At 37.2% G+C, this 15,179-nt stretch overlaps 1 protein-coding gene across 1 annotated transcript in view; it reads right to left on the bottom strand.

Annotated features, from left to right (window-relative positions):
* astn2 (astrotactin 2) overlaps nt 1-15,179 on the bottom strand; it is a 288,974-nt gene that overhangs the window by 154,472 nt on the left and 119,323 nt on the right. The window contains exons 5-7 of the mRNA XM_026173680.1: nt 9,104-9,211; nt 6,243-6,389; nt 873-1,040 (exon numbers count right to left, since the gene is read on the bottom strand). Coding sequence (XP_026029465.1) covers nt 873-1,040; nt 6,243-6,389; nt 9,104-9,211 — 423 coding nt within the window. The remainder of the gene's footprint in view (nt 1-872; nt 1,041-6,242; nt 6,390-9,103; nt 9,212-15,179) is intronic.

The following is a 15,179-nucleotide window of genomic DNA, read 5'->3' as shown; positions in this document are numbered from 1 at the left end:
ACTTACAAAATAATGTGGAATATACATTAACTCCCATTTTATTTATAACATGATGAAAACATAGTTTCAGCTCCTTTCGGTGCTTTTAGGCCAACCAAAAGTTAAAGCAAAGTAAGGATGAAATGTTTTACAGAAAAAACCTACCGTATAATTGATCTATTGATTCTGTCTTGTTTTCTTTCGATTTTTCATTTAAAGTGTGGAATAAAGTTGGATAGCTTCTATATAATTATTGTGATGAATGCAAACAGTGACAATCTCTGTTACACACTTGTATTTCTACGTGGCCTCTTCACTGACAGTGCTGCCGGTTTCTTGTTAATTCCATTGTTTACGCAGTTTCAATATGACAACTTTACAAATTTATGGGAATAGCATGTCTATCATTTTATAGCAAAACATTCTCCTGCGGAGGGACTCAAATACTGCCAAAGGCACTGACATCTCCGACACGGTACACTCTGGTGTCTATGCCCTTACTGACAAGCGGTATCAATATTGAACATAAAGAGCCATGTTTATACTGTTTATAAATGAGAAAAAGTCCACATGAAAAACACAGGGTCGTGAGTGGTGGTGTAAATCTCATGACTCTGAACCAGACGACATCGACTGTTTCAGCTTTATTTTTTTTTATTTTTTTTTTTAGCTTACTTTAACTTTTGGGTTTATGTCACAAAATACAACTAAAAGTTAGCACATGTTATGTTAATCAGTAAAACATCAAGATAGAGATCTCATTGTAATGTCTTCTATATACACCTGCACTTTTTCCACTGTTGAAGTACTTACCACTTTAAAAAAAAATGCTAAAAACAAGGGTTAAGGCTTAATGGTTAGACGTCAGTGTCTGCATATTTGTATGCACCAACCTGTGTCCTGATCACAAATCTGCTCACAGGGTTCAGTGGTCCTCTGGCCGCAGTAATCCTGGACCCATTGTGTGGATGAATTGGTCTGATAGTAGAGAGTTAGCTTTGCTGGATTTAACCAATTAGAAACATCCAAGAAACTGCCCATGCTCACCACAAAACTACTTCCTGAAAAAAAGAAAAACAAAACAAAACAGGAGCCAATTATTTTGCATGAAAAAAAGGCAAAAATAAACAAACAAACCACAGAAAAGTAGAACAGATGTGATTATGTTGTATTTATGCTCTAGGTTTGAGGTTCTATTGCAAAATCAATTGGAAAGTAGCTAAATCTTTTGTTTTCACTGTAATTTCATTTCCCATCTGACCAGACTGAATTTAAATGAGAAAATTAAGACCTATAATGTGTATAGATTGGGTGTTGTTGGTAATTGCAGTAGAGGGGCTAAAAGGGTTTCACGAGTCAATCAGTAAACGCTATGCTTAATGACGCTGACTTACCTTTCTTTCTTACTGCTCTCAGACCAATCGTTAAACTCCAATCACCGAACAAGATTATCTCTAATTGATGCCAATGAGTTTTGGTTCCAAAGGGAGCTGTGCGAAGGCTTTCTGGATTCTTATACAGCTATATTATGGGTCATGGACGGTACATTTGCAGAAGCATTAACAGTATATATTTCTTTGTCCAGGTGAATTCAAAATGTATTAGAACATCTATATATTAAAACAAAACAAACAGGTTCGGTACAGCTAGATGAACTGCATCAGATGGATGTGTGCAAGTCCTTTGTGCTGTGGTAAAATATACAGCTCATATGAGAATAACAAATAATGTTTCGCCTTTACATTCTGTAACAAACAAAGCAATGACATCCCAAAACTCATCTGTTCTCTCTCTGTTATTTATTTATTTTACCCTTTTAACATTTTGGTCCTGACAGAATACACTGCCATTTGTTTCCTCCTACACATGAAAAGTCATCAGCTGCTTCTTTTCATTTGACAGAAAAACACTGCCACAGTACAGTGTGACCAACACAAAGCCTTCAACAAATGTACTTGGTTTTCCCTAAAAATTAAGTACCAAACCATGTGTTAGCATTCAATCTTATCGAGACCAATGACCTGCATGTTTTTGTCTGTTACATTTGATAGCTTGTCAGATGATCCCACATTGTTTATTGGTTTAAGTGTCTGGCGTAAAACACATTTTGAATCAATCAATATGTTTTGAACATTTTCAATTAATAAGTGCATAATTCTGTATAAGTCATAGCAAAATAACCATGGTAACAATCTTCAATAGATATGAAAGATCGCTGGTGTTCTTGAAAGTAAAGTGTTCAGTACCCAGCAAAATGCCAGAAGCCCAAAATAAATCGCTAAAAGCCTTTACGAGGTCAAAGTGACCAAAGGTAAGCATGACAAGGCCCCTTTCTGCCAGTAGGTCTCATTTACAGTGATACTGGCAGAAGTAAATTCTTCTGCTAACATGCTGAGGAGAGAGCTGATATGCAGCCTTCTCTGAGTCCTGTAAAGAAATCCCACTTGGGGAGTAGGAGCATTGTTCACTTAGCTCTGCATATTATGATTCAAATGCAGAAGAATGGGGAGAAAAAGAAAGCATTGTATATCAGTGTCAATGCGGTAATCAAAATAATGACAGTAATAATGAATGGGTGCAACAAAAAATTTCATTGACTTATTGACACATATAATTTTGTGTTATTTTTCGTTAATAAGTTGTTTGTGCTTTCCTCTATTGTATCCTGCTGTGTTATTTCAATTATCTACACAATGTCATGTTTTTGATAATTGAGTTACATGACTGGGTATCTAATTGATAAGATTCTTTGACAGACAGTCACATTTAAAATATGACTATTTTTGCAAATATAATTAAGGTATTTACACCATGACTCTAAAGTGAATGTCAGTTAACAGAAAAGCAACACTGGAGTAATTACAATATAAAAACATAAGAATATGTCGGTACACTTAATTCCACTACTAGTTGATTTTGAGCTGCGTATCTCACAATGTTGGCTAAATGATCTGAGTCTTCTTAATCTGCTGCTCCAGTTTTCCTTTCTTGTTACCTGCCTGTAAATAAACTTCTGTTCTCTCTCTATCTATCTCATTTTTTTCCATTAGGCTCCCATTAGCTGTAGCCTTAGTGATTATTATAAATGCTTTGTAGTTGTTTTTGTTTACCTTTCACTGTCATGGCAACTGGCTGCTCACATTCAGTTTATTCATCACCTGACTATTCACCTGCATCGTACCAGCATATATTAGATATAGAGCAACTCACGTCCTTTGTGTCAACTTATAAAGTATATAAGCAGACAGAAGAAACAGAGCATTTCGTCTGTCTGCTTGTACGTTTCCTGAAGTGACTTATAGTTATGTGTTGCTTGCCAGTTGGAATTGTTTTGTTTGTTTATCTCTTGGATTTGTTTGTTTGCTCTGACTGCCTGCCTGCTGCCGACTGTATGCATGCCAGACTACAGGGTTAAGCTGCCTTTTACCACATCTGCTCTGCCTCAGGTGTCTGCTTTTCTGTGTCCGAGTTCCAGCACACACAGTTTGTTTGCTGGGGAAAAACAAAACTAGAATCCTAAAACCCTTATCTTAACTCCTTAGAGGTGTACAGTTTATGTTCACCCTGCAGTAAACACACATGCAGTATGGAATGCACAACATGATTTTCCTCGTCCAATATCTTATTCTGTAGTGGGGCTTAAATGCAGTAGTGAGTGTCGCACTACAGCGAAGCTCATGGACTCGGCAAAATTAAAATACACGAGTGCTGGTTTATCATGAATATCTATGATTATTTCATTAAATTCCAAATATGATTTTTGATACCTCGCAGGCTGATCATTAGGCCAAAGGAGGGCTTCAGGGGCATCCAAAAATTTAGATAATTATTGTGTATAACTTGATATTCCTCACTGCTAGTAGCAGTAGAAGGTCAAAAAGGTTACTAAAATAAGTCAATAATCATTCTCCATATTAAATTTGAAAGCGTCCTCGCTGCCAGTGGCAGAGATTTACACTACACTATGTGTGTTATGGAGAGGGAGAAAAAGACAACATTATAGACACTCAAAAAAACCGTGATTATTTTGTAATACATTTTTTGAGTAATTGCTCCACAAAGCTCAGAAGTAAGTGGACAAACTTCATTGTTTTTAATCCTCGAGTCATTGACAGGCGACAGGTTCCTATTTTGTGCCAAGTCTTTATTGTGGCCACCTTTTGTTGCTGTTTGTATATGGATATGACAGCCTTACATTTTGTCAGCAGTAACAAAAAAAGCATCTTGTTGTAAGCGCTCTGAAACATCACGCCATCTTTACACATTGACAATTATTTGCCTCTTTCCTTGAGTACTTTTCACTTGGCTAGACCTTACTGTGGCTTTTATCTGCTTAATTTGACATGAAATAAGAGGAAGCAGCTTTTGTTCATTAGGCAATTACCCAACTACTTTAGAATCTGAAAATAGGGCCCTATGAATAAAAATAGCTAATTTCTAAACAAAATTCATGTGATAATTTTGTTAATCACGTTAAATGAAAACCGATAGTCTGCACTCTAATCACATCTTGATTCTTTCACTTCATATCCACTGTGGTGGTATACAGAGGGAAAAAACAAACTGCGTCAATGTCAAAATACTCTAACGGTATGTTTATTTTACTGTAGATATCCAATAGTTACAGAATATATATTTTATGCACGCCTCCGTTTTCATGAAGTGTCCACGGGCACACAAATTCTGAGAGCGTGGGAGGACAAGAAATGAGACCTCAATGGCAGAAATGCCTTTTTGACTGATATGTGAAATCTTTCAGAGATGTATCAATCATTAGTTAAATTGCCTCAGCTCTTCACTCTCTCTTACTTCACTTAGTTCCTTGTACATATTCAAGTTTTCTCTCTTCTCCTAGTAAGGTTTGTTTTGCAGTATCGTGTCAACACACAGACCCAATTTACAATTAGCTCACTGTCAACAAGGAATTTTAAACAGATTAAATAATACTCTAAGCTGTTGCATGGGTCTGTTGCTTACAAACTCAATTTTTGTGAATTTAAACTTCTTTTGTCAACAACAAATGTTTTTGTGTCCCCATGTGAGCATATAAATTGACAGGAAACGGTATCAACTCCTTATTGACAGAGAAGTTCTTTATATTTGATTTCACTGACTATTTATTTAGTTTTTATTTTTTTTGGAAAGCATACTTTCTGTCTGTGAAGCCAGCTTCTAATATGGCACTGATACAGCAGAACTATATCTTGGAGTTCTTATGCAACATTAGGTGAATATGCATTGTTTGTATCCGGCTAACTGAAAAGATAAAAACAATAGGTTAATATTTTAATCTACAGCATGCAGTCACATGAAAAAGGGGCTAAATACTAAAAGCTCAGTTGAAAAACGAAAAATAATAATAGCCATAGTGTGTGCACAATGCTCTTCATCACTTTAATGGCTTTAAATGTCACTCAGTTTTTTGTGGTGATAATCAATCTTTTTTTCTTCCATTGCGAGCTTTCAGCGCGTGGGCTTTATTGTTCTGATTTTTGTTCATTTTTCGGTTCTAGAACATGATTTTCTCTTTTGTTGGATGAATGTTCATCTTTTGTACCTTATCAGTCGTGGAAAGGGGGCACTGAAATTGAAAGGCATTGAAATTGAAAACCACAAATCACGGTTGAGGGGGTGGGGAGTTTAATGCAGGCCATGTGAAAACAGAAACGGAGAATGTTGAGCTAGCCCCGGTCCATTAGCTGTTCCTCCTAACAACAAAGACTAAACTAATGACATAATACGTTTCAGTGCTCAACAACAACATGCAACTCGACAGTTATCTCTACAGTACGCTGCTCGACTGACAACTGTAACCAGTTATTGTTGGAAACAAACAAAACAATAAGATGCTATACTATCTGGGATAATGGCTATTATGATAACATGCTCCACAAATCTAGCATATCGCTTGTATTAGATGTTTTCAAACTGCTGCTTGGGCTAAATAACCACACTGCATCTTAGTAACATTTTGATGGGTTTAATGTAAGTATAATAAATCCTTGCATCTTCATCTCCATGTTTGATTTTAGTATTTGTGGGTTTCCAGTCAGCAAACAGATCTGTGTAAATTGGACCCAGGAGTTCTGTGAGCTGTCAGATCTACTAAGATTTTCATATCATATCATGTAATTTGAATCAAAATGAAAGAGTGCATAAAAACAGTGATGTGTAGTGAAGTCAGTTTCCAGCAAAAGTAAACACTTTTTGATGCTTTACTCGTTAAATGTTCTGCCAAGGTCTAATAAATGCCCTGCACTTACCATCCGCAACAAAATGCTCTGGCACATGGAGGGTGACCTTAACAGTGAGGGGGCAGGAATCCTGCGTAGCATAGACAATGGCAATGACACATGTGCTGATAGTAATCAGTGTCAAGGTGACCTTATTTAGAGGACTGTGTGGATGGCCTAAAGGGAGAGAAAGAGAAAAAAGTAAAGGTAGACAGTTTAACAGTGGCCCTTTTGTTTTTATTAGAGTCTTAAACAGGTGACAGGACCATAATACACACAGCCACACAAACGTTTAACAAAATCATCTCGTTTTGCACTGTCCTTTGCTGAAAAGCCCTCCTCAAAGCCTTGAGAATGCAATTCATTGTACTGCTGATTTATGAATCCAACCCTGTTTCAAGTTTGGCCTGTGTAGATATGACTTGGGTTAACACTGCTTCTGCACACCCCAGAATCATTTGCCAGTATGATATATGATCTTATTGCTACTGACAGGGTTATAGATTGGTTGTTTTGGTTGCCCTTTGGCTCTGCCAGGGATCTTATTTCCAAGCTAAGGTATAGGAAATGAAATTAGCCGCTTAACCTCTGTCTACAGATATTTATCATGGGAGAGAAGTTGGCATGTTAAACGGAAGCTTACTGGGATGTGTGTAGGATAAGGTGATGATAGAGTAGCTTTGGAAACACTCCTCTAATGCGTTGAACAACCTGAAAATAACTCTTGTACTTTCTTAAACCAGTCACAAGAAAACATCACGTAATATTTCAGAATCTGCAGGCTTCAGAACTGCGTGAATAGCTTCTAGGAAGGGAGCTTCCCAGTGTGTATCCTGCGCTCTGCAGGTTTGTTGCAAAAGTCAATAGAAATGGTACAACTGCTCATGGAAGTCTGTTCTCTGCAGTAGAACGCATCACACTGTTTTGTTCAAATAAATAAATAAATGAATACATTTGTTTATATATTTATTAATTTCAATGCCCAATAGCTTCCACAATGGGAATCGACTAATGCTCTGTGTGCTAGTTAGAGGTATGTTACTACATCATTTAGTACCACTGAAAAACACAGCCGTGTACAATTGTTCTGTGAATGCCAATTTCAGCTTTCCCCATATAACGTTTGACTGATCACATTCGCAGTGTTCAAATGGTCAAACAGACTGAAATAAAACAAATAAAACAAAATAAAACAATATCATAGAAAAGAAAGTTTCACCAGTATTCCCCTGTGGAAAGGCACTTTAATCTTGACAGAAGCTCGGAGGTAGTGAAATGCAGCTCAAGGCCAAACAAGGAGACAAAGTTAGGGTAATGGATTGACCCACACCGACTTGCACGTCTTACTCACTGTGATGGCTTTGTGAAGGGATAGAAACAATGGTTGTCTACAGAAATAGTGGCTGAGCAGCTAATGTCAGTGGGGTGCGGGTGGTGTCACTGGGCTTGTGAAGGGTTCCCTCAATTACTATAAAAGCTTACTGAGTAGACAAAAGCATGCGCACTCACGATGGCAAACACTTACATTATGGTCACAAACCAAGCATCCTTTCTGTGCTCAAACACACGCATAAAGTCACATGTAAATTTTAACTGAATGCACAAATACAAGGAGTGCACTAAACTCTTTATGTTTACTCTCATTCGCCTCCCCTCTGTCCATCATCTAATGAAAGAGCTACCTTTTTATACAGGCTGTAACTTTAACACAGGTCATGGCCATGGATTTTATTTTCCTCCAAGCTGTAAGGCCACAAAGACTTGATAATAAAATCTGTCAGACCAAGATGTCAGTTAAAGTAAAGACGCCTGTTCTAGGGCATTTACACTCACAGGCAATTAACCATTTTCAGAACAGTTGTGGTTAATTGCATGTTCACACTGGACCATTCTGTGTTTAAATGTATGTAAACAGGAAATGTAATGGTAGGAAATGAAGTGACAGAAGGCTACAGAGCCAATTACAGGGGTAGGTTCATTCAATTCGTTCAATTCGTTCTTGTCCTTCATTCCGAAAAACGTTGCAATTATCTAAGACCATATGCACATGCTTGATATCTGAAATCTACCCAGCTGCTGTCTCCAATGTACAGAAAAATAGAGACATTTAATTGGAGAATCCGCTTTTAGATGAATTATATATCTGCAGTTCTATAGAGTTAAGAAGTTTTGTTTGTTTTCAAATCGTACATTTCCTCTCTTTTATACTTCTAATAGAAATCGCAATTGGAAAAGCAACTAAATTGCTTTTCTAATTGCTTTTAGATCCTATTCCCACACCAGAGGGCTTACAACCAAATTAATAAGATTATAAAGTGGTGTGTGATTTATTGTCCTCTTGACCTAGTGTTGTTTAGGTGAACTGCAGACACAGGGTTTAAAAACATCATGATTTTCATCATTTTTGTCAGCTACTTTATAGATATACACAGACTATGTAATTCATATACACACAAATCCAAACTCTTCACTATCACATATCACTATGGGAGAGGAAGTCGAAAATCATGCATTCAAGTTATGTGATTCAGCTTAGGTCATCACAAAACTCCCATTGACATCAGCTCATATGTCTGCTTTGAATGTCATTGAGCTGTGGAACAGCACTCCCAGCCCCACTGGGAACATACATGACCCCTTCCTACTTCCAGCTATGCTGACAATTCCGGAAATGACTAGCCTCATTTGACTCAGCTTTAATGTTCTCTCCCATCATTCCCTCTTATATTCAAATGGGATAAGGCTGGCGTTCATTTGTTTTTGTATTATACTCCCTTTTGACTTTAATGTCTTCTCAGCAGCGCGCAGTGGCTAAGAGGGTCTCCTGCTGAGTAAGTTAATGTGTAAAAAATGTACGACATTTATTATAATACACCTGAGTTTCTTCCCACCTTTGCTGCGCCTTCGTCCTCTGTGCTGCTCTGTGTAAAACTTCATTTGGTTGTCATCTTCAGGCTCTGATCCCGATTCCCCTTGAGGACCAAACACACCTCCAGCCTCTGGTGGTGAAATGTAAACACAAACAAAGGCAAAAATAAATCTAATTAGAATCATAATTCAGTTGATTGTTTGTTTTTCAGATATAGAAAATATAATGCAGTCGGGGTACAAGCAGTTATTCAACCTTTGGGTGTTGTGTATATAGAGCAGGACATAATATATTTTTACAATATGGACACAACAGTACACAGATTTTTAACTAATCAAATTTCCACTTCTTACCACCTTTGCTGCCACTCGTGGTTTGATCTGTTGGTGAGTTGTCAAGTGTTAAAAAGACTTTGGAGCTCAATTTTCTAATCATATTAGGTAAAGTGTGTGCATATTTGCATGTCTGACTCTGAGTTAGAGTGACAGCAAGAGCAGGGCTGTGAGTTAAGAGGCTTTGTTTATTACTGCTTTGGCACTGCAACATCAAAATACACACACGCACACGCACGCACGCACACGCGCGCGCACACACACACACACACACACACACGAGGGCTGACACACAGTGATAACAGTCAGGGATTTGCAAAGTGTAAAACCACTGAAGGATAACATAACATAAAATATCTGTAAATGGCTTCAAACTACAGTCTCAAACCAGATTAAAAAATGTCCAGTAGACGGTTTATGTTAAATATCTTTATTATTGTACCACGCACATTCTTTCATGTATCATTTAGGTTTAGTCATAAAAACGATCTTATGCTAATAAGATCCAGATTTCCTCATGGTTATACATATGTTTTGCTTGTATTACCCAGAGGATCACAGTGATTACACTTCCTAATCTCCTGGAGTAGAAAAAGAATAAAGGACAGAGTGAAAATCAATGCTTGTGATGACCATAAATACACATCTAAGAAAAAACGTTTCACTCGATGACTACGAGTTAAAACAAAGACAAAGAACAAAATTAGGATAAGTGCATTATGTCAATACACTTATTTTTATGATACATGAGGACAGCTGATAATGACACAATGACAAAAGCATTTACTTTTCTGCAAGAGACAAAAGCTTTATCCCCACAGGAATATGACTTTTAAGTCATATTCAAGCATTCATAATTGTTTCATTCCTGGTATATCATTAAGAAAATGCAGTGCAACGTGGATGAAGGGGGTACTTAGAGTAAAATAGTTCTTGGCCAGCATATGGTGACAAATTGATCATTTCGCATAAATCAAGTCAAATGACAGCTCGCTTGTACGTCCCTTACAAAAGTGACCGCAAAATATATATACAAAATTAATTGGATTCATTCCAGTCACAATTTAAGTGTCAGTGTATAAAGTACAAAAGCTTGGTTATTCTGAAAAATTGATGGCTAAGGAAATTGATCAGGGGCTTGGATGCTCTCAATTTAGGGATGTCACATTGTGTTAAGACTAAGCTGGAGGACGGTAAGTTTTTTTTTTCAGAGAGTAAAGTAAGCAAAAGCGAGCAAAAATAAGTAAGATAATAAACTAACACTATTATGAAGATATGGTGAACTCTTCATAGTGAAAAACAAAGTAGACACCACCCACCACAGGCAAATAAAGAGAAAAAAAATAGGCGCAGGAGCAACTCATAAGAAAGTATACAGATCTAACACTGTTTATCATCTTGAAATCTAGTATTTTTTATAGATGTCATTAAGTCCTTATTACAATAAGGTAGATTAAAAAAAATCCTTTCTTCCTTGTTCATTGGACACAGTCAGAATTTCAAGGCAAGTGCTGAGCAATGTCAGGTGAAATAGACTCCTTCATTCACTTCATTAACATTATGTTACAGCTCATGAACATTTTCGTGCATCATAAAAGATTTAGACATGATTAAAAGGTCTATCAAGTCTGTGTAGAAAGCATACACTGAAAACTGTAATCATTCTTTTGGTCTCATGCACTTAAACAAGTCTAGAGTTGAGTTGGAATTCGAGTATAAGTCTGGTGCTGTTTGGAGGGTGAAGCCAGGGCAATGTGCTGTAAAATTGGTTCTGGATTTATGCATAGTCTTAGAACATGCCCAAAAAGATGGTAGAGGAAGAAAAGACAGGGAGTGTACTGTATTTCAGGTAGGTCTTTTCTGTTACACCTAATGAGGAACAAGTGTAATTTATTGAAAAGTAGTAACACATACTGTCTCTATGCAATATTTATGCATATTATTTAAAACCTGTGTATGTCTCCTGGGCCTTAGGTTAAAGCAAGTCAAATTTTAATATATAATCTCTTCTGTTAGTGCATTTATTAAATGCATGAATCTTTTTGCCCACTACACTAATTACATTTTAATATGATTTGGTTTCCATTTGAAATTTATTGGAGATGCAAATAAAAGATTAGAGACCTTGTTCCAGTGATAAAGGAGAATCTTTAAAGATGTGTCCCAGTCACAACCAAATTTTAAAAATGCATCTGACTCATGACTAGAAATGTTGATGTGTCATTGTGGTGGATGTAATGCCTTTAAAGGTAAGTTTTAACACAGTGATGTCCTGTTTATTAGTATTAAATTTATTAATACTAATCAAACACTGGTGTTACTTGCATAAGTTCTTCAATCTAAATGCATTGTAGGCTCAAGTCGTAAAGTACAAGTTTCTACAGTAGAACCATTGTCGCCATGTTTTTTTCTAACGTATTTAAGTATATCAACTTACCACAAGTCATAGTCTTTGAAGAAATGAGGATAATGTAGTGGTGTGGATTGAATGCATTATAAAAACAGGTGCAGAATAAAAGAGAGTCTGTGTTTTAATTTTGCCCCTCTACTTATCTTTGTCCTATCCACCCTCACAATTTTAAGGTGAGTGTTTCTTCTTTCTTTTTCCACGTGGAGTTCAATGTAAAGACCGTCTTGAGGTAATATGCTGAGCATAGCAGGACAGCGGCTTCCTGCCCTGCTTTGCTTAAATCATTGCTCCTTTTTATAGGTGGTACCATAATGTCCCATCTTTGAGCTCTCTGGGGTCATAAAATGCGTGCCTTCTTGGTTGAATGGTTAAAAAGGGCAATATATATTAGAAAGGTGAAGAAAGTGCTGGCCTTTCAAGAAGATACGGAAAACATTCCCGGTTATTGTTTTTTTGTTTTTTTTTCCTATCAGGACATAGCCTGGGCTCTGCAATGCCCTATACCGTTATTGCTATGAAAGCTGCTTTGGCACTTTGTCATTTATGTCCCATTAAATGAGTCATTCAGTGAAGGCAAACAGGGTCAAAAATGTCTCAGTGTCCTTTAGTTAGAAAGAAAGTTCAGATTATGTAAAGGTGCTTCAGGTCTCCACTAATCTCCTGCTGTTCCCATCTCAACTTTGAATGCCACTTGAAGTAATCACTAGAAGAATGAATGTGCTTCCTGCAGTTTTCAGATTTGATTTGGACGTTGAGTAACTTTGAAAAAAGGAAAAAAAGTGCTTCTTCATAAAAATATCAATTGCCTCACACTGTGAAATCTATCAAATTGACTGTTTGATTAATAATGGACCCTTTACAGAACCAGTTTGCACCATACTGGTTCAGAATCTTTACTTGTAATTTCTGTCAGATTGGGATGGGACTTGGAGTTTCAAATTATCCTCTATTAGTGTTCCCTATAGTAGATCTGACTTAGCAATGTTCATTAATGGCAAAAAAAAAGATTAGGACTGCAATTTCACTGTTATTCATGTGAGGTTTATACAGTTTTTTGAAACTGGGAGAAATACACACAACTGTGATGAAAAACAGATAGAAAGAAGCAAAATCAGTGGATAAAAGGAAATACTGGTTACAAAGGGACTGTCACTAAAATGTAAACGAATAATCAAGAGACAGGGATTTTCACACTGCATTAGCAGCTCAGTGAACATCAAAATGAATTTCAAGTTTAATAACTGCACAGTCACAACTCTCTGAACTCTCTGAACTCTCTTTGTTTGGTATTATAAAGTGGTCAGATAGTGCTTTCATTTATTGCCCTTTTAACCCGACCCTTTGTGAAGTATAATTCCTTTGCACCTTTTGTCTGCTATCAGTGGAATTTTAAAAGAAAGCGGAGCAGGTTCTGTTTGCCCGTCAAAACCTTCTTCATTATTTCATAAATACAAACTGTTAAGAGGTTCAGACATGCATACATTTTATTGAGCTTAGTATTTAAAGTGAAATATCAATTTTTCCCTCAGTTAATATGGATTTTCATGGTTTAAACTGAAATAGCTATTCATACCATTAAGGATGCAGTGACATTGCACTGATCGCAAAAAGGTGTGCTGACAGGCAAAGTACGTGTGCAATCCAAATGACAGTTAAATAGTGCTTCCAGGCTAAGGCACAGATTTGATAAATAACACACACAACAATATGTCTGAAACAAGGTGCACAAGTCTTTGAAAATCTGGCCCTTGGCATTTTCTATTTCACAGCTTCTCCTCCTTTTCCACTACACTTCTTCTTTTGTCAGTTCACTTTTTCCTGTTTTCATCTTGCTTTTCTCTCCCTCAGCGGTAATGCCTTCAAAATCAAGTCCCATAAAAACGTCAGCACCCGGCACTGTAACTAAACTCCAGCATGACTGTACAACAAATTTCAATTACTCGGGTAGACCAATCTTACTTTTACCACCCATTTCACAGTCCCCAAGTCCATTACATAATTTTCGACGCCTCTCTTTGTCACATCCTCAGTTGGCATGATCTGTTTTCCCTCCATCTGTTTTGCTATAAAAAAAAAAAGAGCACACAAATAGCACACTAATTTTACTCTCAACAAGACGTTTTTTTGGCCAATTTTTTATGTATTAAGGTCAAGTTTAAAAAGTTTTATTGTCACAGGCACAGTAAAACTAAACACATCAGTTCCCATTTAAATTACTGGACAATTAAATTATTATTTTAGCAGTTGCCCTTCACAGAAAGCTTATAAAAATTTTAACTTCTAAATTTTCTAATAAAAAAGAAACAACAAAGGTCCAAGAAATTTATAAAAGCACAAGTAATACATGTGCATACAAAGAAATTAGTTAAAGACGCCAGATATAACTGAATTGTACCTGTGCCTTGTGCAAGTTTACAAACAGATCTTTGCAAATTAGTGCCATCCATCTACTTATCCATTCATCCATCTGATTGTCTGTCCATCTGTCCTGCCAGAGTTCAACACCCACCATGAGTGAGTATGACTTACTGCCGCAATGAACCAAGCTAATGTTACAGTTCTACAGGAACCAAATGGCCCATAACTTCTGGCCAGACACCCCGTACTTCAAAGCACCTTCCACAGAATAACCCGAGGGACATGGATTGCATCCCTTATCCAACTATACAAAACACAAACTGGATGTGCAAGTCCCACATACCCTCAAATACAGTGGGGCAAAAAAGTATTTAGTCAGCCACCGATTGTGCAAGTTCCCCCACCTAAAATGATGACAGAGGTCAGTAATTTGCACCAGAGGTACACTTCAACTGTGAGAGACAGAATGTGAAAAAAAAATCCATGAATCCACATGGTAGGATTTGTAAAGAATTTATTCGTAAATTAGGGTGGAAAATAAGTATTTGGTCACCTCAAACAAGGAAAATCTCTGGCTCTCACAGACCTGTAACGTCTTCTGTAAGAAGCTTTTCTGTCCCCCACTCGTTACCTGTATGAATGGCACCTGTTTGAACTCATCATCTGTATAAAAGACACCTGTCCACAGCCTCAAACAGTCAGACTCCAAACTCTGCCATGGCCAAGACCAAAGAGCTTTCGAAGGACACCAGGAAAAGTATTGTAGACCTGCACCAGACTGGGAAGAGTGAATCTACAATAGGCAAGCAGCTTGGTGTGAAAAAATCAACTGTGGGAGCAATCATCAGAAAAAGGAAGACATACAAGACCACTGATAATCTCCCTCGATCTGGGGCTCCACGCAAGATCTCATCCCGTGGGGTCAAAATGATCATGAGAACGGTGAGCAAAGATCCCAGAACCACACGGGGGGATGTGGTGAATGACCTGCAGCGAGC

The sequence above is a fragment of the Astatotilapia calliptera genome, chromosome 7 (assembly GCF_900246225.1).
Source record: "Astatotilapia calliptera chromosome 7, fAstCal1.2, whole genome shotgun sequence".
Classification (NCBI taxonomy): Eukaryota; Metazoa; Chordata; class Actinopteri; order Cichliformes; family Cichlidae; genus Astatotilapia; species Astatotilapia calliptera.
This window is presented reverse-complemented; position numbering and strand designations above follow the sequence as displayed.